Raw genomic sequence first — 25,659 nt, 5'->3', positions numbered from 1 at the left:
GCAAAGAGACAGAGAGACTATGGGAGGAAAAAGACACAAAGTTAGTGACATGTGAATAAATGAATGTGGGGGCAGAGAGACAGAAGGAACTGCCCAGTGGATGATGGGAATTCCCTCAGCAGTCTAGATCTACAGCAGCATAACTAAGGGATGGTTCAGGACTTACCTGATATATAACGATATTTACTTGAATAAAGGGCTCAAAAGCTTCCTCCAACACTGTTCATTATTTTCTTTTTTTGTAAGTCCCAATCTGCAACAATATGTTGCTGCCTCTACGTGGCAGTAGAGGTCAGGGGAAACGCAACAGTTTATAATAGGAAGGAAAACATTTAAAAAGATGAATGAAAGCTGAGCTGCTGTCACTTCCTGTGAGCCTGAGCAGCTGCAGAGGAAAACAGGAGGAAAAGGTTGAGCTTGGACTTTTTGTCTGTGAATAACCTTCATGTGCATAGTTTGCATTTTGCAGCTGAGGACGAGGAAGGTAAACAAAGGGCAAAGGTTTGGACCAATTACAGACGGCGAGACGGAGGGAGCCACACGTTACAGGGCTGCTGATTGGCTGAGGCGAGGAGAGGAACCAGACGGGTCGAGAGCTGAAGCACTTCCCCCTCAGAAAGTTTCACCACTTCTCTAAAAAACAAGGAGCCTTTGACCCACAGAGAGAGAGAAAGTGACTCTGAATATGCTGCCTCACCTCCCATGCTGGGATTGTACCTCCCCGGGGTCGTGTTGAACTGGATTTACTGTCTGATAAACTGGATTTTTTAATCTGCTGCAGGAGCCTGGCAGCCAGAGAAGAAGAAGAAGAAGAAGAAGAAGAAGAAGCCAGGGTGTGTCTTGCGCGGACATAAAAACAAACACACATATCTTTTATGGTGGTGTGAAGGTGACTTGGTTCGTTTCTTCCGAGTGAAAGGACGGACAGAGAAAGTAGGCAGCACCATGCAGGGGAACGGAGGAGTGTACGCAGTGAAGAGGAGGAGGAAGCCCGTCCAGAAAAAGTAACTCTTAACCCTTTAGAAACGTATTCTTCTTTACGATACACTGTCACTTTTTGTTGTTTGTGTGCAGAGATTTGTTTTTATACACAGTCTATGGTGCAGAGTGAAGTTAGACAACTTTGTGTTCAATCCTACCTGGTTTATCTGCAGTAGACATTTTATAGTCAGTGTTTATGATGAGATGAACTTGAGTTTCCTTCTTCATTGTCCACGTGTGTGGTCTGAGTAATTAACTGAACTGCTGGTATTGTTTCTCATACGTAGCTTGTCTGCTATTTCTGCTTTTAAGCCAGAAACACAATATTCACACCCAAGTTCACAACTTATAAAAATATATATCTCTGATCGTTTACTTTGTAGCCTAATGTGTAATTTATATGAGGATTGTAGAAGAATCTCCATAGACTGAAGGCCCACCTCCCTGCCCCCACTGCATAGCACTGGTGGCCTATTTATTACATTTTTATTGATATTGAACCTATAATGTATCACGTGTACGAATTGCAGCCATTGCATACCATGAATGGTTTTCGAGATATACGTTCCATATACAGACAGACTGATGTTTGTGGAATTATAGGTATATTATATTATATTATTGTTTCCCAATAATCTTGCACTGCCTTGTCAGGATCAATGCTCAACACGATCAATCAATTACCATAAAGATAATGATCCCTCTGTAATATCGCACTATTACTAATGATTCTAACAATTCACTGACGCTCCCCTCGTGTTTGTAATAACACATGAGCCACTTGGGTTGTAGTTGTTATTGTTTGTGTTTATCTTTACTTTTCTAGATGTGCGTGTGCTGACAGGTGGGTAGTTCACCTGCAGCAATGTGAAGGCAATGACATCAGGAGGAGATGAGGTGATGATAGAGGTCTTTATCATAGCTTTGGAACGTTAGATGTAACCGTTGGCTAGTTTTGGAGGGAACTGCTTCACTACATTCATCTAACACCTTCAGTTACTCTGCAGATCCAGATTATTGATTTGTACAAAATACAATTGACTAATAAACCATAGATGACGGTACTCTGCAGTACTTAATATAATTACCAGAAAAATAAGATACATTTTTCCAAAATAGGGGAATGCACTTCTTCACAGATGACGGAATAATAACTAACAGTCTGCATTGTGTTTATCTCTTTGAAAACTGCACATATTTTAGAATACTTTCACTTATGCACTTTTTGTAGTAGCTAAAATATTTGTCGGCTACTTTTACTGAAATACGGTTTTGAAGAAGCAGAACCTTCACTTACAACAGAGCATTTCTAAGGTAAGGTATTTCTGTTGCCCCTCATGGTGGATATGGAGGACATTATTCTCTCTGTAAGGTCACAGCCATCAAAACAGCCAGTGGTGGTAGAGGCAGTCATAGGAAACACATTTTACCTCAACTTCATTTTTCAAGCTCCCAAAGATAAAGATTTGCTCCTATTATAATTTTTTACATCATTTAAATAGTATTTATGAGATTTGGAATATTGTACAAAACTAAACATCATCTTGGATCTTATGATGGACTTTTTAATGATTAATTGATTAGTCAGTAGATGAACACAACACATGAGAGAGCAGATCATATGGTGCTTTCACAGTTACCTGAAGTCCCATTTCTTCTCATTTCTCTCATGAAACCCAAAGTATCCAAACTTACCACTCCTCTATTGGATCATCATTGTTAACTGTGTCATGAAAAGAACAATCCAAGTGCTGCTCTGGAAATGAAATGAGTAACAGCAATGGATTGACATACTGATTACTATACCCCCCTGCTTTGACTGCTCACAAGCTGTGTAATGGTAAATGATCTGTATTACATAGTGCTTTCCTACTTTTGATGACCACTCAAAATGCTGTGTAGTACAGTTTTGCATTTCACCGATGCACAGCCATTCATACCGTGCATCTATTACCAGTATTTATTTCAGCATCTATTTCTCTATCTTGTGAGAAAGTTTCAAATTTGCTACCTTGCCCAAAGACACTTGGAAATGCAGAATGGGATCAAACCGCCAACTTTCTTCCTAGTGGACGGTCCGATCTACCCCCTGACCCACGGCTGGTCCAAGGGGAAAGCAAAGAGTGACACCATAACAAGCTACTTTACTGTTTTGGGCAACAAACTCTGAACTTCGAAACAACAACATTTTCTTCAGCATGTCTTGGACCCCATGTCATTGTGACAACACTGTATGAAAGAGCAGTATGACACGTTACCATTGAAGGAACAAATAATCTGCACACGTAACCTGACTCACCTGAGACTGGCACTTCTTGCTTCAGGGCAGTGATCACAGTGATCTCTGGCCAAAGGCTCGATCTAAGATGTGAGATAAGAGTCACCATTCTTTACAAAAGCAAATCTTAGGATTACATACTGACTACTAATGGAAGTCGTTAATCATTATTATTCAATTCAAGTATTTTAGTTGGCATTCAGAGATGTCTTCAAATGTGTTGCCAGCTGTCCAAAACACAAAGAGATTCAGTTTACTATCATGTATCACCAAGAAAAGCATTGAGTCACGTAGGCCCTGTACACACCTGGTATAAACAAGTGGTTTTGTGAAGTGGACTGCTCTGAGTCACACCTGGCATTAAAAGGCGGCCCCACGTGCGTCTCGCGATCGGATCTCACCTGCCCGCTCTCTTCAAACAAACACGTACGTCATATCTGTTCATGAAGACCAAGTTGTTGTTTTTTTTACCCAGTTTGAGGCCACATGTGCGTCACTGCGTTTGTGTGAGTGTCGGCACGAGCGGGCGAAAGAGAGGAGGAGAGACGAGTCGGGAGAAGCTGAATGAATCTCGTGCAGTTGTGCTGTTAAGAAATATTTTACCAATTAAAGGAAAGTATCGATCATTGTGTGGCGATCAATGTTGATATTGTCACAAACAAATCAACGAGAAGAGGAAATAAATGTTTGATTAATCGTAAAACTACATCAGATGATGTCAGGTGGGTAGGAGGTCCTTCATATGTGGCCCAGGACGGATTCACTTTTACACTGCTAAAAGAATAGAGACACTCCGAATGTGGTCCGGTGTGATTGGATCGTTGTCTGATCTGATTGCGTTCACACCTGTACCTAGAGCTGTTTACTTGTGATCGGATCACAAAAAACACATGTTAATACCAGGTGTGTACAGGGCTGTATTTTCAAAAGTTGTAATCAGCAAATATTTGACATTTCTATTTGAGGAAAATGACAAAAACAATGATTTTATTATAATAAATAGCTGCCGGTAAATTTTGTGTGGATATCCTCATTGATTAATAGGATCATTGTTGCAATTAGCTTCCATCATAGTCAAAGAAAACCCAACAAACTCAAATAACAATAAACTTTTGGCTAAAAATAATTAAAACGATGAATCAGTTAATAATTGCATATTGATCTATTGCCAGTTCAGTGAATCAGTCAGTCATCTGTCAGTGTCTAGTTCCCAAATACAGTCTGAAGCTGCATTTGTTTCATTCAGAGACGACTTTTAAGTTTAAAAAATGGAACCAATGCAATTGTTGTGTTTTTGAGAGTTTCGTCTCTTCATTCCCAGCTGCTTTGTCCCCTCCTCTTACGTCCGTCTCCTGTGTCAGTTCAGTGTGTATTGTCAGGGGAGGGATGGCACACAGGACGGCTGCATGTGCTGACATGTTGCAGAGGAATAGCCTTGTGATAATCTGTGGTAAAATGTGGCCAAGATCATCAGACTATATAGTCAGGGTGTGTCTTGTATTTATTTATTTATTTATAGACAGATATGTCTCAACAACAATATACACACAGACGATCCTGTGCTCCAGAGGATGAATCCTAACCTCCTGACTCCTCCATTAACTCTGACATTTGTGGTTTTGAGTGAAATGTCACAGCAACGATTGGGTGGATTGCCTTGACATTTGAAGGACACATTCATGCCCCCCTCCGCAGTATTATAGTCTTTCCTAATAGCCTCTGACCTAATCACACCCTACTCAAGTAAAATTTAATTATTGGTTATCAGCAAAATGTCCTTAAACTAACCGAAATTCTGCATAAATATATTCCCTGCAACTTCTTTATTATTATATAATAATTAATAAATAAATACAGTTGGCAATGATAATGGCTTTTTTTGTATTTCAACATTTGTCTTTTTATTTCTAAATTCGTCCTTTCCTATTTTTCTACATTTATGTTATTTATTCATTCATTTATTTCCACATTATTAATTCTTAAGTTTATTCATTCATTAATACATTTCTACATTTATTTATATATTTCTTTATTTCTACATTTAATAATTTATTTCTACATGTATTTCTTTTTTTCTGTTTAACATTTAGTAATTTTTTTAATTCCACATATTTTCGGTAATTATACATTTATTTATTTAAGTAGTTTTACATTTATTTGGTTATTTTTCTACATTAATTCATTTATATCTGTATTTCTCTGTCCATACGTTAATTAGGTAGGCAGGTTTAATTAGGGTGGAAACTATATTCAGATTGGTTATAGTGGTGTGGTCATCAGATCTACTACTTCTGTCTTGAGTTATGGTTGGGTTGAGTTAGGTGCTCAATACTCAGTATACTGAATATTTCTCACTATGTATTCCACACATAATAAACGTTAACAATTCTGTGTGTGTGTGTGTGTGTTGCCTAGTCTTGTAATTTTAAAAAGTGTTTTCAGCCTGTGCAGGCTCTTCAAAGCCTAATGTTGAAGCTTTGTTTGATGTGGTTTAATTGGGACATTGTGTCTTGGAAAAGCAACACTTAGATCTTTTGTCTTCACGAACAGGAACAGTCGGTATAATCTCTCCTAAATACACTCATGCAGAAGTTCAGATGTTTTAATTGAAGTTGTTTACAGGATATGAAAAATGTGTCTTGAACCCAAAACACCCACAATTCCCCTGTGTTCTGTGTTGTGATTGTCTAGAATAGCAGACGTGTCTTAGCAGGCAGTGCCACTGAACATAAACTCCTATTTTGTTGTAGTGTGAAAACTCCACCGGTGAAGACCAATCCGTCCAAACGCCACCGGGACCGTCTGAATATAGAGCTGGACCGACTGACCGGCATGCTGCCTTTCTCCGAGGAGGTCAGAGGTCGCCTGGATAAGCTGTCGGTGCTCCGGCTCAGTGTGGGATACCTCAAGCTTCAGAGCTACTTTCACGGTCAGTGCAATGAACGTCTTAGTTTTCAATGCACACCCACATAGCTGTAGTAACTAAGAGTTACAGAAACACAGAAAAGGTCATATGAAACTCGAATACGTGTGTGAGATATTAAAAGTGTGTGTGTGTGTGTGAAGTGTTTAAACATGGTGCTCCAGACATTTCTGTGGCTGAGCTCTGAGTGTTGGGGGCGTCAGAGCAGGAACTTGACACTGTGAATAATGAGTGGTATCCCTGCTGGGAGGGAAACAGGAGAGTGTGTAGCGGGGCAGATGGAGCCTGGGCAGATGAAACATGAGACAGGCCCAGTGGCACAGTAGGTCCTTATTCTGAGGCTGATCAAATACATTATTCTGAGGCATCTACATGCAGGCACAGTTGTCTATTAAAAGTCTGGGCAAGCCTGGTAAAAGCATAGTTAGATGATTTTTCAGTTGACAAGAAGTACATACAACCCCATTAGCAACAGATTTAATGCTACATCCACTTAAATGGAGAGACGCCTGTGAGCTAGTTCAGGCAGCCAACTCGAGCTGCGCTGATCCAATCATGTGACATACAGTACATCATGTGACATAACTCACTCTCCACAACCATCTATAATACACACCCACCTTATCAGGTGGTCTATTTGAGCAGAGAGAAACTTCCCATTATCCCTTTTGCTCGCACTGCTGCTGCAGTATTGCTACCAGTTGCTTCAGGCCCTCCACCCCCCCCCCCCCCCCAGCATCCACATGTAGGCTCCGACGGGGGGTTACAAGTATTTGCTCATCACTCCCATCATTCCTGTGTAGTAATATGGGGGAGTGATTTAGTTGGTGCCTAGACGCCAAACACTAATCCTGTTCTACTGTTGCAATAAACGTTTGATCGTGAGTCGTCCGACTGAACTATGTTTTATTTGAAAATGCATCAACTCTGCTACGGATACACTTGACGCTTGGAGTTCAAGAGATGTTTGGAAACAATGGCTTAGAAATCAAAACGGCTTGCTGATTGGGACTTTTTCGATAATGACGTAGCCTTGTGATTTGTCAGGCTCCTATTACATGACCGGAATAAAAGTACTGGCATCAGCCTCGGCTACCAGTGTAGAATGCAACATTGATAACCAATTACAAGTGGTGCTGACCCTGTTGTCTTTGCTAACAGCTGTTGTGCAGTTAAATTCTGCATTTTACAATGTTACAACACATGTATTGATCGATATCAGTAATGGCCAATGTGTATGCCTTCTATAGCATTAAAAAGGAAGAGGAAACACTTGTTCATTACAACATTTAGCACGTCTGAAATCTACTTTTATCTGTTTTGAGAAAATGCAAGAGAAAGGGACAATACACTGCTTTTTTCAAACTAAGATCACATTGGAACAAGTCATGATCAAAAGCCTCTGTGGAATGATTTAGTCCAGGTTTGAAAAGTCTAGGTTTAGTGGGTTGCACAAAAGCTGTGAAATGTTCCTTTTTCGGGTATTTTCACAAAAATATAACATTTAAATTTATAAGATATCAATAGAAAACTATTTTGGTTGCAGTGATGAAGCATACAATTTCAATTTATCATCATTACTATTATCATGCAAGCTTGCTCAACATATGGAACAAAATTACGAGATACCAAAAACATGGTGGTGTGGCTACAGATTTGACAGCAGAGTCCTGGAAGCCTTCCCTGTGTGTTTGTGCCTCTGTGGCTCTGCTATCAGCCACCTGATCGCTGCTGTTGATGGAGAAGAAGGGGGCTGCAGACGGAGGAGGGAAGAAGCTCTGAAGCACAGTGGCACGACATGAGGGCTCCTGACAAGGCTGTGCAGATGGGAATGTTGGTGAATGGAGACGTTTGTACAACTAACACACTCTGCACCATTGCATCAGAGTCATTTTTATTCGTCACAAACCAACTGACCCTTTTATAAGTCTGACCAGAAATGGAAAGAGTGAGTGGATGTAGTGTAATGAGGGAAGAAGAGAAGTAGTTGTGAAAATGACGAAGCGAGGCTGCTTGAGCTCCTATCAGATGAAGACTGTGTCTACACCAGCACATTCTGCTGTTGTATGTCATGCTGTGAACACGTTATCTCTTAACTTTGATGTCCGTCAGACCAACATCACACACTAGCTGTCGACCAGCACCCTTGTTGTCTTATGTAATGTTACCTTACTTAACCCTTCACCCATGTAACAAGCATGCCTTTTTTCATGGGTTTAAAGGGGTTTGAATTGACAACTTTTGCTCTTTTTGCTCACCAATCTATGGTACAGATTGATGATTGAACTTTGTGTTCATCCTTCCTGGATTATCTGCAATGAAGATATTATAATTTTCTATAAATACGAAAAAAATATTTATAACCGTTCGTGTGTGGTTTATATGATTTACTGTAATTTTTTCATACATTGCGTGCTGACTATTTCAGAGATCTGTTAAGAAATAGCCACAATTTTCGGAACCAAGTTCACAACTTTTTCAAACGAAAATTCAGATTGATATGAAGCATTGCAGCAACAAAATTGTGGTGCTTTTACTTTGAAGTCAAATCGACAAACAAGAAGTGATTCTATGAATGTTGTTGCCATGGCAGAGATCAGCAGCAACCGTCACAGTACTGTCCATCTGTGTCTGTCAGTCAAATATGATTGAATATAAATAATCAAGTTTTATGAATAAGGGCTGATTTTGACCCAGTTACCAACCACTGCTGTAGTTTACCTCAGGACATAGAAGAAATTCATCTCGGTATGCCCAGCCCCCCACAACTGCTACACAGTACTGGTCGCCTGTTAATTCCAATTTTATTCCAATTTAACATATCCCGTGTCCAAACTGCACCAAACTTGGAACTTGACTTCTTACCTGGGACATTAATAATTAACATGCCAAGTGTGAAGAGAGACGAACGGTTTGCGAGAAATGCGTTCCAGATACAGACACACACTTGAGGATAGTAGGTATTGGACAAAATGGTGGGCTGAACGACTCACCACTGTCACTGGTGTTGCTTAAAATGCTGTCGATTACGTGTTCTTCAGGATCAAAGCCTTGTACTTTCATTGTCTTTAGAGAGAAGACCTCTCTGTGGCCGCCTGGGTTTCTGCTGCTTCTCCAGCTAATCTTCCACAGCAGTTTCCTCTGATTGTTGAGGATGTTTGTTCAGGGCTGAAAAATGCTTAAAGCCTTTTACGGCTGATGCTAAACACAATAAGGACTTTCATACGGTACTCACGCAATCGTTGATGTCTTCTTTATGTTGATAATTGAAGTGTTTGGATGTTTTGAATATGGTTTTACATGAAGAAGGAACGAGCACAGCGAGTGGCAGTTTTATGATGTGCCTTGTTGTTTTAGTTTGAGTGTAAGCTGAAAAACAAACCTTGTTTGACCCATTATGTGTCGCCTCCAGTCCACATAAACAACAGAATATCAGACAAAGAAGGTTTGTGATCACAAGTATAAAATATACTTAAAATGGAAATATCCATTCAAAAATAACCTTTCTTAAACCGATATATCAGATATTGAACCTTCCTCTCACTTGCATCTCACAAAAATAAATCAGCTTTTTGGAAGGCCTCTGCAAACACAGTTAGTTCAGTAAGTGTAACTAACTGACGTGTAATACGTCTCCTTGGCTTCACTACTTGATATACAAACTTGTGGCTTCTACAGGAATATATAACATTGTTTCATAATCTCTTAGCTTGTGGTCTACCTTGGATTGTTAAAATATTACAGACAAATATTACAGACAGTACTTGTTACAGACACAATGAGATTTCACGATTCTTGATGCCTAATCTGATACGATGACAATAAACTAAATACAAAACATCTCTATAATAACATTTGTTGTGTCATAATCGGCAGGAAGAACTTCTTTCCTGTCTGCAGGAGTGTGTGTTTGTGTGTCGGCTTGTCTCTGTTGTGCTTCACTCAGACGATCACATTTATTTAATTATTAATGGATGATGTCGGATAGGGCTGCTCGATTATGGAAAAAATCATAATCACGATTATTTTGGACAAAAACGAAATCACGATTATTCAAACGATTATTAATGTGCCCTTATTTTTTTAACTGACTAACCGGAAGTACCAGTCACTTCCGGTTCCGGTAAACACTGATTACGGCTGCGTGTCTTATTCCTCCGTGAAACCATGCAAGATATTGGTGCCTGGTTATTCAAACCCTTAATGATGGCAACATTAACACTCCATAAAAACACTTTGTAACTGAGAACTTTGAAATTTCCTCTCAATATTAAATGTCCCCATCTGCCCCCCCCCCCCCCCCCCCCCCCCCCCCACTACAAGCACAGAGACAGAGAGAGAAAGAGAGGGGGGGGGGCTATGAGGACCATCATCATTTACCCCCGAACCCCGACATTGAACGGGTTCCATACAACAACAAGCGGAGAATCGCGAGCTGGGGTCCGTTGAGAACAGACGTAATCACGATTATATTTCGATTAATTGAGCAGCCCTAATGTCGGATCATGAATCCGGATCGCTCTGGTCACTTTAACCCTGATGTGCTAGCTCTGGGTGTTACGTTACATCTCAGGTTGTGTGTTTTGGACTTTTTTTGTGTTACGTGTTTAAATACGTGTCTTGATAACACTAGGTATAACAAACACATAGTAAACCTGTTCAGATCCAAATAACTTCTGATTAGTGTTGGTATTTACTGTTGATGTGTGAAGTGAGCGCAGGTCAGCTGGGAGTGAGGACATGTGGCCGGGTAAAACAGCACGGTTAAATGATATTGGACATGCAATGTGTGTCTGCCCTGATCCTGAAGCAGGGGCGTCAATAATTTTGCAGTTGCGGGCCATATTGTTTGGTACCTACGGTACTATGGTAACCACCAGACCTGGTGGTGCAGCCTGGGACTGATTGAGACCGTGATGCTTTTAGAAGTATCGGTTCCTGTGACATCCCTTCTTGTCTCATACAGTTCACTGCTGCAGCACCTCTCTTACCCTCTGTCTGTAATATTCAGTTTGACCTCTTGACCTGCCTCCCGAAAAGCTCAGTATACTCTGATTGGTCAGCTGGCCCTCTTAAAATGTCACACCTCTTACCCTAAGACACTCCAATCAGCTGTCGCCACGGTAACTGTGACACCGGAGTTAAACCAATTGAAGTTAAACCAATTAGAGTCATACTGATCAGACACGTGATATGTTACTGACTTTGAAACTTAACAGAGCTTTTACATTCACAAAAAGCTGTGACCTACTATAGGAAATGATAAAAAGCATAATACGAGCACTAGATCTGCACCACTGACTCGATGTGCACACAGAAACTGCAGCAGTGTCAACAAACTCTTCATCACACAGTCGCCTTGTTTCCTGCTCTCAATCAGTCCCAGGTGATGCTGCGGCTGCACCACCAGGTTTGCTGGTTACCATAGTGATATTTTGTCACCATAGCAGCGCAGTCTGAACTTCTCAGGATGTCTGACACCAGCGGGTTTGCCTTGTGTGGCTGGCGAGCTGACTATTCAGGTCTGCTTCCTGTGTTTGTTGATAACGAGGAGTGAGTGAGGTTGCGGCGAGGTCAGTGCTGCCATTAACTCGGCCTCCGGCTGCTTTTTCTGTGTCTCCTCTGCCGAGGCCTGAATACAGCAGTCTCTTGTTATAGATTAAATACCCAGCAGTATAAACAGTTTAAGTAGAGTTGAATATGTATATGTGTGTGTATATATATATATATGTATGTATACACGTGTGCGAGTGCGTGTGTGTGAGAGAATTTAGTTGCGCAATGTGCTACCCAAACTTTCCTTGGGGCCCCTCACAGAGACCACACACCTCAGAGCTCACGATAAATAGTTGATGTTCATGTCGCTGTTACACTGACTGAACATCCATCGTCTAGACCTACTGTAAGTAGCCTAAGACAAAAACAGTCTTAGTGTCAAGATCTTGAAGCTAGACAAAGAAAAATTTAAATTTAATTGAAAACAGGTCAAATAATCTTGACCCAGTGCTTTCATATCGGATTTATGGACTAATGGTGTTGTTTTATTATTTTTTTTATCAAAATATTTCCTCTAGCCTTTCAAATATTAAGATTGATATTCAGCAGAGTATTTCTAAATTTGTGTTCTTTTAGATGCAGTTTTTAAAATGTATACAACAACTGTTGTAATTAACCTGTGAGATGTAAAAAATTCAGTATTTTGTTCAGTCTCACTCTTAACCAGATGTTGGCTGAACAGAGGGTGAAAGAGATGAGAGGTTTTTATGTTGTTCAGGAGACCCAGTTTAAATCATTGAATGGCCATTCAGTCCAGTATGTTTAGTCTTTCACATCTAATTCATGTGTTGCATATTGTGTGTAGTTTTCGGTGTCACTCAGAGCTTAATGCTCGGAGACATTTTTATGTATTACACCAATTTGATTGGATCCCTTGAGTTGGTTAGTGCTCATGCAATAATAACAAACCCAGGGTTCCTTCAGTCAGTCGTCTGGGTTTGTAGAAAGCTGCTCTTGACCGAGATGTCAGGGAAAATTCCTGGGTTTGTCGAGTGGAGACGAGACGCAGATCCAGTTGGTTTGTTTTAAAAAGGGGAGGGGGAGGGGAGGAGGTGGGAGGCGAGGGAAGTTTGTTAGCGTGCCACAGAGTCATTACTGTAAGGAAAGGAAAGGAGGTTCTGCTTAGCTGACTGAATGCCAGCGATCACAGATTAGATTATAAAAGAGTTTGCTAAAGCCCCAAAAAAACACTTGTTTTTAACACAAAGGAAAAACGCTGTTCTGTAAAGTTTGATCGAAATAAAACCGACGAATTTCTATAGACAGCTGCAGTTTTCAGGCTCATGGTTTCACTGGTGAGCAGATTCTGAAATCTTTGTATCCCATCACAGCTACATTGAAGTTGTGAAGATGTTTATCCTTGGAAGAAAACACATGCTCTCATTTTCTGTGGGATTTCTGTTACCTCCTGTCGTTCCAGCTAAAAGCTGCCCAATGGATACCCAACAGTGTTTTGCTTTTCCTTCACTTAAGCTGCTTTCAAACATGTGGTGGCGCTGTATGCGTGAACGCTTATGAACGAGGGAGTTTCTCTGCCCAGTCCCCTTGGTAAACAAGTCTGAAGGAGCCGGTGTGAGAACGAAGCATGATTCACAGGTGTTGATGAAGCTTCTAACACACGACAGACACAACAAGGAAAAATATGAAAAGAAAACAAACATCTTAGGATGAATATTGGAGCCACACATATAGAAGACAGTTTTTGGTGATAAGTGATTTGATCAAATGTGCGATCTCTACAGAGGAATAACATTCGTCCTCTGTCTGCTGCGCCCCGCCTCACATGAATGCTCCGGAGATTTCTGTGTTGTTGTGAATGCGTCTGAGCGGAGAATCTTGTGCTGTATTGTTCATTTGTGAAAAACAATCATTGGAGAAAGTCCAGACCCAAAGCTGTGGATATCCTCAGAGGTTCATGTCTGAAAACGGCTTCTGAATAGACTATTATTATTATACTCATCAATACTCATTAGCCCCCTCTTTTAGCTCTTTTTTGGTCTCCTCCAATCCCAGACGAAAATATCTGACTCTTAGCAGCTAAATGTCTCAGACTGAGTGTGAGACTCACTTACTTTCTGCTGAGTATAGTTGCTGACTGCTCCGTCTGAAAATGGCACTATAAGGAAGCAAAACATTGAAGTTTCAGTAAAACCAACTCAGTGAGCTCATAGTGCCTCGAAGAGATGAGCAGATATGCTGTCAGGTGATCATCCTTAGCTGGTTCATCCCAAGGTTTGTCATCTTCCACATCACATGTAGTCATTTGATCCGAGAACATAACAATATTTCCAGTTTATAGTGGAAACAAACCATATACAAACAGTCAGCTTCTTTTAGGAGTTCACTGCTGACATCCACATGGCTCGGGATAATCTCCCGACTTCACTGTAAAATGTCTCCCAATGCTGCAAATGAAAGGGTTTGTTCACACAAATAGTAAAAAAAAGGCTTCAGTTAGATTTGCTTTGCGCTGCTACTTCAGGACAATGGAGGTGAATTTTGGTTGTGAGGCATCGAAATGTAGTTATTAAAACTGTTCTTTCCAACGTGGTTCTATTGAATTCAAACTACAATAATAAATACTACCATACTAAAAGCGGTCCTGGGAGTTTGGACTGTTTGAATGACTAATTTTGCATCTGAAACAGCTTAAATATTGTGTGCGCAAGAGGCTGACGTGTTGTTATTTTTGTACACTGCAGCGGTGCTCCGGAAAAATGTGAGGTCAGCTCCTCTCGTGCCTGCAAACGGCAGAAATGGACAGACTGTATCCCTGGATGGAGTCGGTTTCTCAGAGGGAGAACTTCTGCTTCAGGTGCGGTAACAAAACGCAGAGTCGGTTCACATGTGTGCAGAAGTGTTTGTTCAGAGTATGAAATGTGTATGCATTCTCATTATTTCTGCAGGCTCTGAACGGTTTCGTGCTGGTTGTGACGACTGATGGCACGATCTTCTACTCGTCGTCGACCATCCAGGACTTCTTGGGCTTCCATCAGGTTCAACTGTTGCACAGTATAAATATATTTCGATGTACCGTACTGAAAGAAAACCCCAAGAAGTTAAACAAACTCCTTCCTCTGTCATCAGTCGGATGTCTTCCATCAGAGTGTGTTTGATCTCGTTCACGTGGATGACAGAGAGACGTTCAAGTGTCAGCTCCACTTCGCCCTCAACCCCAGCAAAGCCGACGCAGACATGAGAGCAGAGGGTAAATATTGAATCAGCTGAGATTTTAAATCTTAAAAATCCTAGACATGCATCTTAAAACTAATCAATCTTTTCTTGCAATCGCTCATGTACTGTTGCATTTGAATTGTGATTTTCTTTTCTCTGGTTTACCTGGATCCTTTTAACAGGCCACAAGAAAAATTCATTTATTTAATTAAATTATAATTACATACACCAACTCAAACATGCACAACAACTCAAACTACTGAAATGATGGGCACTGGCTCCTTATCACTGCTTTCATCAGTTGGGAGCTTAACTTTGGATTTTGGACTTGCAAAAAACGAGCATGAATGTAGTGATTTAAGAAGTTCTGAGGATGATATTTCTCCCTTTTCATCTTATAAACGAATAACACAGAAAAGTATCCAACATAATTGAACGGAATTTCAAAATAGCTGTTAGTCTTCTGTTAGACAGTTATACCATAAGTGTGTGTTTATGAATCAAATGTCTGTCTGTTCTGAGTGCCGTTCGGACAGATACAGTGTTGGAGTAACAGATGCTGAAGAACCCAGAAGGCAGGTTTGTTGGGATACAGTGTAAAGACCTACCAGACATTGAAACTAAATATTGTTTCTCTGCAGGCGGACAGTCCAGCTCTCAGAACTTCTTGCCTCAGTACCTCCCTCCAGAGAACTCCTCTTTCCTGGAGAGAAGCTTCTGCTGCCGCGTTCGCTGCCTCCTGGACAACACCTCTGGATTCCTGGTAACACTATCAAAACATTTGTTCAACGGGAGACTTCAGCCATGCTATAATCTTTACCATGTTCCTCTTCTTAGTGTAATGTTACCATGCCAATGTGCAAAGTACAGCTGAGGCTGAAGTCAGAATGTCATTATCTCTACTACTACTGGGTCATAAAATATAATTTTGACTGGATAATGGTGCTAGATGAAACGTTAATGGATGTTGTTACAGTTCATCCTGAGGGGACCATGATTGTTTGCACCCAAGTAAACTGGAGGGGCACTCTGACAGCGTATACCTCCCCCAAGGCTAATGCTATATATCTCCCCATGTCAAAACAGTGTTTCATTCATTATTATCTCGACCATGGCGGCCTGACAAGAGATCTCTAACTTGGCGTTTTGCTCTTTTGCTGAATTGTATAGCTGAGTGCAGCGTCATTATCTGCGTGCTTGCATAGATTGAATGAATTCTGTGGGAAACAGTTTCATGGTAACCTGTCCAGTAGTTTTTGCGTCATCCTGCTGACTAACAGACAAATCAAATGAAAATATACTACAGCCGTTGTCAGACATGACCTCTGGGTAAAACCCCAACAGAATTGGCTATGGAGTTTACCCACAGTCCGCATTACTCGGGCGAGAGGTGGAGCATCCGTGTGCAGCAGGCAGAGGCAGGAAGTGACTTATTAAGTTAGCTATGTAGCAAACGTGATCATGTTTATGCAATGTGTCTGTTGCGTGTCAGAAGCTTCATCAACTCCCCCCACTTGCTCATGGTGAATTCTGTGTACTCACATCAACTTCTCCTGGATTTCCACAGACTTAGTTCTTGGAGGCCAGGCAGAGAAAGTCCGTAGATACTGCGGAGCGTCTCACTTGGACTTTTTTCTTTAACAATCCTGCTTCACCATTTTCCCAGGGAATAATTCATGGATCTTGAAATCAATCCGACATATTTAGGGAACTCATATCTATGAGTGTATGACATTTGGTGCAGCCTGATAGAATTAAAGGGGAGTGTGGGGTCTTGGTGGAGATATGCACTCAATTGTGTGCCATTCTTGATAGTTTGTATGTGTTTTGGGGGGGTTTCATATATGTGATAATAGAAGTTATTGAAGTGGAAGATATCCCAGATGTATTTGCTGTGTGACTGTTAGACAGCCTATATTTATTCATAAAACAAGGCAAAGGTCATTTGACAATAAATTAAAATGACTTAGACACATTGTAACTGCTCAGATTTCTTCTAATCTGGATTTCGGCAGAAAAGGTAAATAGAGGGAGCAACCTCTGCTCTAAACCACAAATTTCAACCTCATTGACATACAAGAGGTAAAATACTGAAAACAACGATATCACAAGGGTTAAAGAAGTGAAAAACATGGTTTAAGAGCCACATCGCTAGTCGGGATATCCCATTGACTTGCATACTTATTGACATGCTTGTATGCGTGACAGTTACATTTTTTTATGTAACTGTGTCTCCTCCACCCCAGGCTCTAAACTTCAGTGGGCGTCTCAAGTACCTGCACTTCCAGGGAAATGTCGGGCCCGATGGGACTGTGGTGCATCCTCAGCTCGCTCTGTTCGCCATCGCCACACCTCTGCAGTCTCCCTCGGTCATGGAGATCCGCACCAAGACCTTCATCTTCCAGACCAAACACAAAATGGACTTTGCTCCTATGAGCATTGACACACGGTAGATCCTGTCGATTTTTTTGATTACTCTCCATATGTTGTCAAATGTCTCCTTCTCAAAAGGGACATTGAACCAGAGAGTGAAATTATTCCAATCCAGTCCAACATTTTCCACCTCTAACAGTCTGTCCTTTGTTCGCTCTGTGTTTGTTTTCCTTTCAGGGGGAAGCTGGTGTTGGGTTATACGGAGGTAGAGTTGGTCACACCACGCTCTGGGTATCAGTTCATCCATGCTGCTGACATGATGTACTGTGCTGACAACCACCTCAGGAGTGAGTTACTGCCTTCATCTTTTCATCTCTGCATTGTTTTTTTTCATAATTTACCTTATCATCAGCCTTATGTGCGTCTGTTGTCCACCTGCTCTGTCCTCAGTGATGAAAACCGGAGACAGTGGCTTCACGATCTTCAGGCTGCTGACTAAAACAGGACAGTGGCTGTGGGTTCAGGCCCAGGCTCGGGTAGTGTTCAAGAAAGGGAGACCAGACTTTATCATCGCTCGGCAGAAAGCCCTCACGTAAGCGCCGCTGTCTGATCTTTGTCAGAAATGCAGCAGACGAGCAGCATCTAGGTTTTTTTTTTTTAATCAGGGGCCATAAAGGGGCCGCAATTTACTCAATTTACATTTTGTCAGGTTGTGCTCCCTCCACACACTCACTTTACAATAAACACAAACACTACTCACAAGTAATTAGGACCTAAGTAAGAAACTGTCAACTTTGTAACTTTGTGTAGTTTGATTCGCTTCAGAGTTTATGAGACAGGTTTTTAAACACACAATAAAAGTCCAACATTTTTTGTGCACTCACTTCACCTGCTACACACAACACAAGACACACACAGCCAGGACATCAGGGTTAAAGTGACCGGATCGACCTGGATTCATGATCCGACATCATTGATTAGAACTAAATAAACGTGATCATCTGTTTGTGAAGAGCGACAGATGATCATTGTTTTGGTTGTGTGGTTTATTTCATTGTATCTTGTCAATAATTAAGTTGATCGCTCTATGAAAGGATGTATTTGCATGCTTATGCTATTATATTATCATTATATCAGTGAATTCATCAGTGGTATAATATGGATGACAATAATATGATTTATCGCAATTACTTCTGGGACAATATATTATCCAACAAAATTTGTTGCTGTAACAGGACTATCTTCATATTTTTAAATATGGCATCATGTTTTCTTGCAGAATTTACATAACAAATAATTTATTTTTATTCAAAGCGACTTACAATGAGGTTGAAATATAAGGTCGCAATTTACTTAACTGAATCTATGTGTGTATATGTACATGTACAGCAAAAGTCGCATTGCATTTATTTCCTGTGTGTAGTGTCGATTGGATTGTGAAGAGTAGTATTAACCTTTGCTTGTCACTTGTCATTTTCTGTAGAAATGAAGAAGGAGAGGAACAGATGCGCCAGAGAAGACAGCAGCTCCCGTTCAACCTCGCCACCGGTGAAGGTGTCCTGTACGACGCTCCTCTGGACCCCCTCTCCATCGCTAGTTCTCCTGACACCGGCACCTCCGAGCCCACAGCGGAGAAACCTCTGGACCCAGCCTCGATCCTGGGATCCCTTCACCGGCAGGACCCCTCTGTTTACACGCAGTCAGAGAATCCCAGTCCTCAGCTCCCATTCTTCTCCCAAACAGAGGACACTGATTGTGAACAGCCCCAGCCGTCCCTGGAACAAGCCTTTCTGGACAGCCACGCTCTGCTCAGTGTGCCGGGTCAGAGCCAGACTTTGCAGAAGAGGTCCAGCACAGCAGACCTCGCATCAGAGGCCATGATTGAATCTTTGGAGCAGATTTTGGGAGATATCGGGGACGGAGGGATCGAGGGCCTTGAGGTGGAGGAGAGCGAGCTGAGGGAGTGGGAGAAAACCCTCATCAGGATGAATAAAGAGAGGGAAGATACATCGAATGATCTGAATCACATCCTGGCTAATGATGTGTTCTCCTATGTGGAGGAGGCTCTAAGGAGAGAGACTGGTGGACCTGCTGTCCAGGCTTCAGGTCAGACTGGGTGTCCTGTTTCTGGCATGATCAGCAGTTTATCCATTCAAGGTGAGCATCCTGCGTTGTCAAATAATGAGCCACAGTGGCAGCCAGTGACGGACATGGAATCTTATCAGAGTGGGTTTGCAGGAGAAGCTCGGTTGGGAAATATTCCTGGTGGTGTTGGTAGTTCGAACAGACTGAAAAGTGCTTCACAAGCTGCTGTTCAGGGAACGACAAGCCCACTAACACCCACTCAGTGTCGAATCACTCAGCAGGGACACTCCTCTTGTCTGTGGCCTCCAATCAGCAGCAATCACCACTGTGGCAATGAGATGATGTCAACACAGACACATCTGTCATGGCTTCCATCCACACAAAACACTAACACTATTCACAGCCGACTTCAATCTGGCTTGGAGGCGATGGACCAAAGTGAGCACTATTCTCTAAACCACTCGGGTTCACAGCAGACCTCCGTGGAGCTGCAGCCTCAGGACCCCGCCGAGTGGCAACAACAACGGCAGCTGTCGCACAGTTTTCACCATCGCACACTTTCACATTCTTCACACACACCAGGCAGTGTGAACTCAACAGCTCACCCACGAACACAGCGATTATCCGGCAGCTGCATGTATGAAAAAAGAGAAGGTCACATACCGAGCGCTGAGACTGTACTCAGCAGACCGACCGGGCCCCTCCTGGGACCCGCGTGCGCCAGAGGAGCCACACATGTTGCAGGGACCACCACAAACTGTGCGGCCTTCACCCTGTCCCACCTCGGCATCAACCACGGGATGATGACCAGTCCCAGCACAGATGTGGGCAACATCAGCATGGGTCACCTGAGTGGACATGACGCACACGTAGGGACGCATCGACCGGAGCATCGTGTTGAAAACGGATCATTACAGTCGTCATTCTTCTGTTGGAACAGTGAAGCTCAGGTAAGATGAGTTTTAAGTGATTTATTGTGACTTATGAAAAAGAGGGGAAAGGAAAGTGATTGACCTTGTTAAACTTAAGTCTGGCTCAGATTTCAGGATTAGTGGTGAGTGTTTCTCAGCTCTTTGTCCAGATGGTCATGATTTGTCTTGGGGAACAGTTTGTAAAGGCTCCTGAGAGTTTGGATGAGCCTCTCCTTCACCTCAGCAATCCATCAACTTGTTAAGTAAGAGGAGCTAGGTAAGGGACTGATAGTGGGAGCATTTCTGAGGCCTTAGTGGAAATAAAACTCTCCAGGCTTCATCATCGATGCAAATGATGAGCAACTGTTCAAAAATATCTGCTTTTTTATTCAAAAGAAAACATGTATATGAGAAAAGAATTGAGAGAAGTCAAGGTCTGAAACTAAGTTTAAAATAATGGGCTTAGATTTAATCTGATGAATCACTGAGCATTAGAAATCACTTCATCATCAGATTCTGGGTTTGTGTCAGATGAAAAGTTAAATCCACACAATTCCTCAGGGACTGATTTAACGTTTAGTTACAGTAACAGTGACTACACAACATAATGCAGATTCAACCATTATATGATTCAAGTGTGAAAAAAATCTCCTGTTTGGTCTAACATCTTATGAACAGTTTTTTACTTCTCTCAAGGAGTTTATATTTTCACACCTGTCTGTCAGTTTGTTGGTTGGTTTGTTTGTTTGTGAGCAAAATTACAAATGGTGGAATCAACTTTTCTTACAGATCCAGATAAGGGGTTGGATCCAGGAGTTTTTTCCCTTTTTTGTCAACAGATAAATGGGGTCTTCTTTGTTACATTTTCACAGTTTTCTCAGAGAATAATTTATGGATCTTGATGGCACATTCATGAAATGGATATTGATGAATGTGGGTGATTTAGTGAATTCAAAAGGGGTATAATGGCGATAATGGGACTGCTGGGCCTTGGTGAAGTGTGTGCTCTACTAAATGCCATTCTAGTTGTCATGTGTATTTTTCACCTTTCTTCTTATGTTGGATGAATTCAACAACTATGGAGCTGAATATTCGCAGCTAATTTCAATAACTGAATTCACTGCAGCTCTGACTGTGCAGAGCATGTGAGGTTCATCAACTGTGAAATAATCAGTCTCACTCTTTTTCTATGAGTCTATGGTCTAGCTCCAACTAGTCTGCCAATAGTTAGGGATCAACTACTATATGAACTCCTCATATTTACCAATTTATATACATTATTTGTACAAAGCTAAAATTCCATATTTTCATTTTGTAACTGTATATCTTATCACTGGACCATCAATTTAGAAAAAAGGAAAAAGACCCAGCAAACCAAAAACTGTGGACAGGCAAAGAATCCCAGACCAGGTTATTCCACTGAACTCTACGTAGGGATGACTTAAGATTCGTGGACCTGAACCAGCTGACGATTTGAATTATCAGTGTTGCGTTCAGATAATCACAGCCTCTCTACACTTCTCTTCCACAGATTCCCAATGGTTCCCTGAACGGCGTTGTCGACCAGTTTGCCTTCCCCGTCATTCCTGATGGGACCATCAACCTTTCCCAGAACACGGGGCTATAGAGACATCAGTGACTGAGAGAGAACTTCTGAGATCATTCCTTCACTGAGAGGAAGAGATGATTGCTGGGTCTGCTGTGGCTCACCAATGAATATGGACCTTCTCATTTCAATCTAAGAAAACCTCTGCTGCACAACGGTCTTGTTCTCATCATGTAAGTGTCCCATCGAATATTGACCTGAACAATAATTAGCTGTTTTACATAAATTTGGTATGTAGCAGAAGTGTCCTGTCAGCAGAGATGAAGCACGAACCAATGTTTTTTTGAATAAGTTAGTCTATCAGAAGCAGATCTGTCATTGAGGTGCTGTGTCACCGTGTCAAACCCGGGGCACAACGAAAGGTGCCCCTGCAAAATAGTGTCAGGCTGCAGGACTTGTTTTGGTGGAACATGTGCAGGTGGGAAAGGCAGAACTGTACTTGATTGGTTGAACTGAATCTTCCATCAAAACGATACAGGCTGGAAGTGAGAGGGGCGGAAAATGCCACCTGTTAAACTGATGAGTCAAAAAAAGACTTTGGAGGATGGAGGATGAAATCATCTCATCTCCATCATTTATAATTTCTTGTATTTAGTCTGCCTGAAGAAATGGATCGTGCGCAAATTACAAATCAACAGATGGTATAAGAAAACTGAAACCGTTCTAACAGAGTCGTACAAAGATGACCATGAAAGGAAAAACTACAGCTCCCATGAAAATGAACTACAGATGTGACAGAACTCACAGTAAACGCTACATTTATGAATAACACCAGTTACTCACAAAGTGCAGCGCTGTGGCTCCAGAGTCCTGAGCACTTCTGCTGAATTGTGAAAGTTTGCCTTTTATAACAAGCCACTAAAACAGAATAAATATGTAATAAAGAATTATATAAGCTATGGTCCTTATCAAAACAAAGTGTCTGAAGTCCTGGTTGCACTTTGGCGCTCTAGAAACCAGAGGAGATTAAAATCTAGTTCTTTGCTGCACTTTGCCTTCGGCACTTTGTCTCATGGAACACATGCAGTACTTAGTCCAGCTCTATATTGTGCTCAAGCTTTAGTTTTGTCCACCAGTTATAAGATGCTTTGGCCAAATGAGTAAAATGTTATGTAAATTAAATCATGAATCCCCTTATGTGGCTTTAAAAGCCAAGAAAATGTTATTTGCATTAATGTTGTGTGTTGTTTTTGCCCTCCAAAGAGATAATTTGGACTTTACTCAGCCATGAAATGAAAGAGTGCAATGTAGAAAAACAATCTTTACCAAAAGATGACGCAGGTTTGTTGGGAACAACTGTAATCGCTGAGAGTTACAGTTTTATGTAGACTCGTATTATCTGGCAATTAAAAAAAAAACGATTATTTAGTTTTGTATGTAACACACAAAACACACACGATGCTGTGTGAAAATATTGTGGAAGTCATTTCACAAGATAATTTCTTGTCACTTCCCTGAATCCTGTTGTTAAGGTTTTAATAAGACCACCCACTGAGCAATAACAGGTTTACGACACTATAACCTAGTTGTAAGCAGGTGTAAGGACATTTAGAAGTGTTTATGAACTAAGGCATTTGTCAGCATCAATAATAATCCAATGTTTAAAGAGATGTAGACATTAATAATACTATTAAACAGATACTTTGTTTTTGATAAGAAAGTGAAAATAGCTATAATCATATTAGATGATATATATGACTCCACAGATGAGCACATTTTTCAGTGCTTTTTTATTGGTCGACTGATTCTGGATTTTTGAGGCAACTCCTGAAAACAATATTAGAGATTTTTTAACAAACCTGATAAGAACCTGATATATTTATTCAGTATCCAGTCACAGCTGCGTCACAGGCGGAGTTATAAAAGCTGTAAAAATGTCTTAGCTACATAAAAAGATGTATTATAGTGTATTATAAACATGTACAAAATATTGGGGACGTCAAAATAAAGTGTTATCTTAGAAAAACACTTTATTTAACCCGCAGTGTAGTCTTCATAAGCAGCCTATATGCACCAGATTATACACTATACACTCAAAAATACATTCAAATATTTTTGTTGTAATTATTGATAGAATTATAAATATATAATTAATTTAAACATATTAACAGGCATGCCAGCTTGTTGAGCTGCATAGTTCATTCTCAACCTTTAACCAAGAAAATGGAATAAAAAAAATAAAAAAGCAGAACTCAAAGTCCACTTGAGCTTTCAGTCGGATCTCAACGCTTTCAACAGGAGATGGAGTTTGCTCAGTTATCAAAGAGCGTAAGGAAAAGTATTTTTAAATAAATGAATGAAACAGTTAATAAATATTGATAGAAAATATGAGGACATATTTTATAATATACAAATACCACTGTGTTATACCATATTTTAACCAGTTACAGATGCTTCACACAAATACAAATGAAGCAGCTACATTGTTTTGTCTTATAAAGCATTTATTCTTTTTTTTTTTTACAAATGCCAGATACTGAAAGAAAGAAGTGATTGTCCCAGACAGCCTGTTAGACTTTATACTTTATGTTGGATTCTTGGCACTTTTCTAATGTTTTCATCTGGCATTTTTATTTTGGAGACATGGGAGAGAGACGGCAGATCGAGTGCAAACTGTGAACAGATTTAAATTAGGCAGCGTGACTCAGAACTGTAAAAAGCTATTGTATAATTTCACCTAAAAAATCCTGTATCAGCTGTATCAACATGGAAATGTGGTTTTGTTTTGTCAAGTCATATTGATAAAGTAAATATGCACCTGAATACATTTTGTTGTACTTGTAGAAGATTATTATTGCCATATTATTCTGTGTCTGGATAATAAACGGTAATGTAACACTCTGTATTCTTTGTGTGCAAAATATAACCACTGGGGACAAGTGTAATTTATTTTTGCCATTAAAGAATTGTAACCCCTCGGCCGGTCTTGGTAGTTATTCCCTGTGCTGCACCTGGAGCGTTATCTCTGGAGGGGTTCGCATGAGGACATGGTGTGATTGTTTTCAAACTGGGTCATCTGGCGACCTCAGAAATGAAAAGGTGTCAGGTTCAACCCGGTGAGGACCAGCCCGAGTGCCAGCTGGTATTGTTTTCTATGGAGTATCTGTGGGCATGATGTCACATGTAATGTTTGTGTTCCCGTGTTCCTGCTCCTCTGAGATACCATGTGTTCCCACAAGACATTATGTAAGCTCCCTCCTCTGTCTGCCCTTACGCAGCGTGGTCCCCTCGCTCTCTCCAGTGTCTGCTCTGGGCACAACGGCCTCTTTATTGGATATAAAATCTTAAAAACAGAAAGAGCTGACTGGTCTTTGAATTTCCAACAAGAGTCTACAGTCATGCTCGCAGCTCTATGGGGGTGCACTGTATGCTGTGTTCACATTACGTCATTATATTTGTATTCACGAACAGCCAAGAGGAGAAAACTTCCGGGTAAGCCACTGACTCGTACTTCAGAGTTGCAGGTTATGACCAAAAACGAGACAGGTAGGAAACGCAAGACAACAACTGAGGGACAAAATATCTGCGAAGGTGCAGAAAGACTTTGAATTTCAGGAAAAAGAACCACAAAGACATGAAAAACAACTACAAACGATGCACAACATCATGTGGAGTTGTCAAAAAAAAAAAAGTTAAACCATCACAAAGGGAAGTAAACACTTTTTTTTTTAAAGATGCAAAAAGACCACAACCCACATGGCTTCTTGGTTTGTGGTCGTCTTGTGTGGTTATTTGGTAAATAGGGGTAGGGGAACAACTTACATTTCTGAAC

At 41.0% G+C, this 25,659-nt stretch overlaps 1 protein-coding gene across 1 annotated transcript; it reads left to right on the top strand.

Annotated features, from left to right (window-relative positions):
• The first annotated feature begins 634 nt into the window (after window positions 1-634).
• LOC132999379 (aryl hydrocarbon receptor-like) lies at window positions 635-24,805 on the top strand. Its single transcript, XM_061069042.1, has 11 exons — window positions 635-1,004; window positions 6,010-6,188; window positions 14,441-14,553; window positions 14,645-14,734; window positions 14,826-14,946; window positions 15,554-15,675; window positions 17,159-17,361; window positions 17,523-17,632; window positions 17,736-17,877; window positions 18,769-20,320; window positions 21,813-24,805. Exons 1-11 carry the CDS (start codon window positions 946-948, stop codon window positions 21,906-21,908), a joined length of 2,787 nt encoding a protein of 928 aa, XP_060925025.1. The 5' UTR covers window positions 635-945; the 3' UTR covers window positions 21,909-24,805.
• The last annotated feature ends 854 nt before the right edge of the window (window positions 24,806-25,659 follow it).

Source organism: Limanda limanda, chromosome 1 (genome assembly GCF_963576545.1).
Source record: "Limanda limanda chromosome 1, fLimLim1.1, whole genome shotgun sequence".
Taxonomy (NCBI): domain Eukaryota; kingdom Metazoa; phylum Chordata; class Actinopteri; order Pleuronectiformes; family Pleuronectidae; genus Limanda; species Limanda limanda.
This window is presented reverse-complemented; position numbering and strand designations above follow the sequence as displayed.

Bases quoted from the DNA above. Each gene is read 5' to 3' on its own strand.
- LOC132999379 (XM_061069042.1), top strand. From the start codon at position 946: ATGCAGGGGAACGGAGGAGTGTACGCAGTGAAGAGGAGGAGGAAGCCC. The intron at 17,362-17,522 runs GTAGATCCTGTC...TTTTCCTTTCAG, and splicing joins CCTATGAGCATTGACACACG to GGGGAAGCTGGTGTTGGGTT. The intron at 17,633-17,735 runs GTGAGTTACTGC...CTCTGTCCTCAG, and splicing joins TGCTGACAACCACCTCAGGA to TGATGAAAACCGGAGACAGT.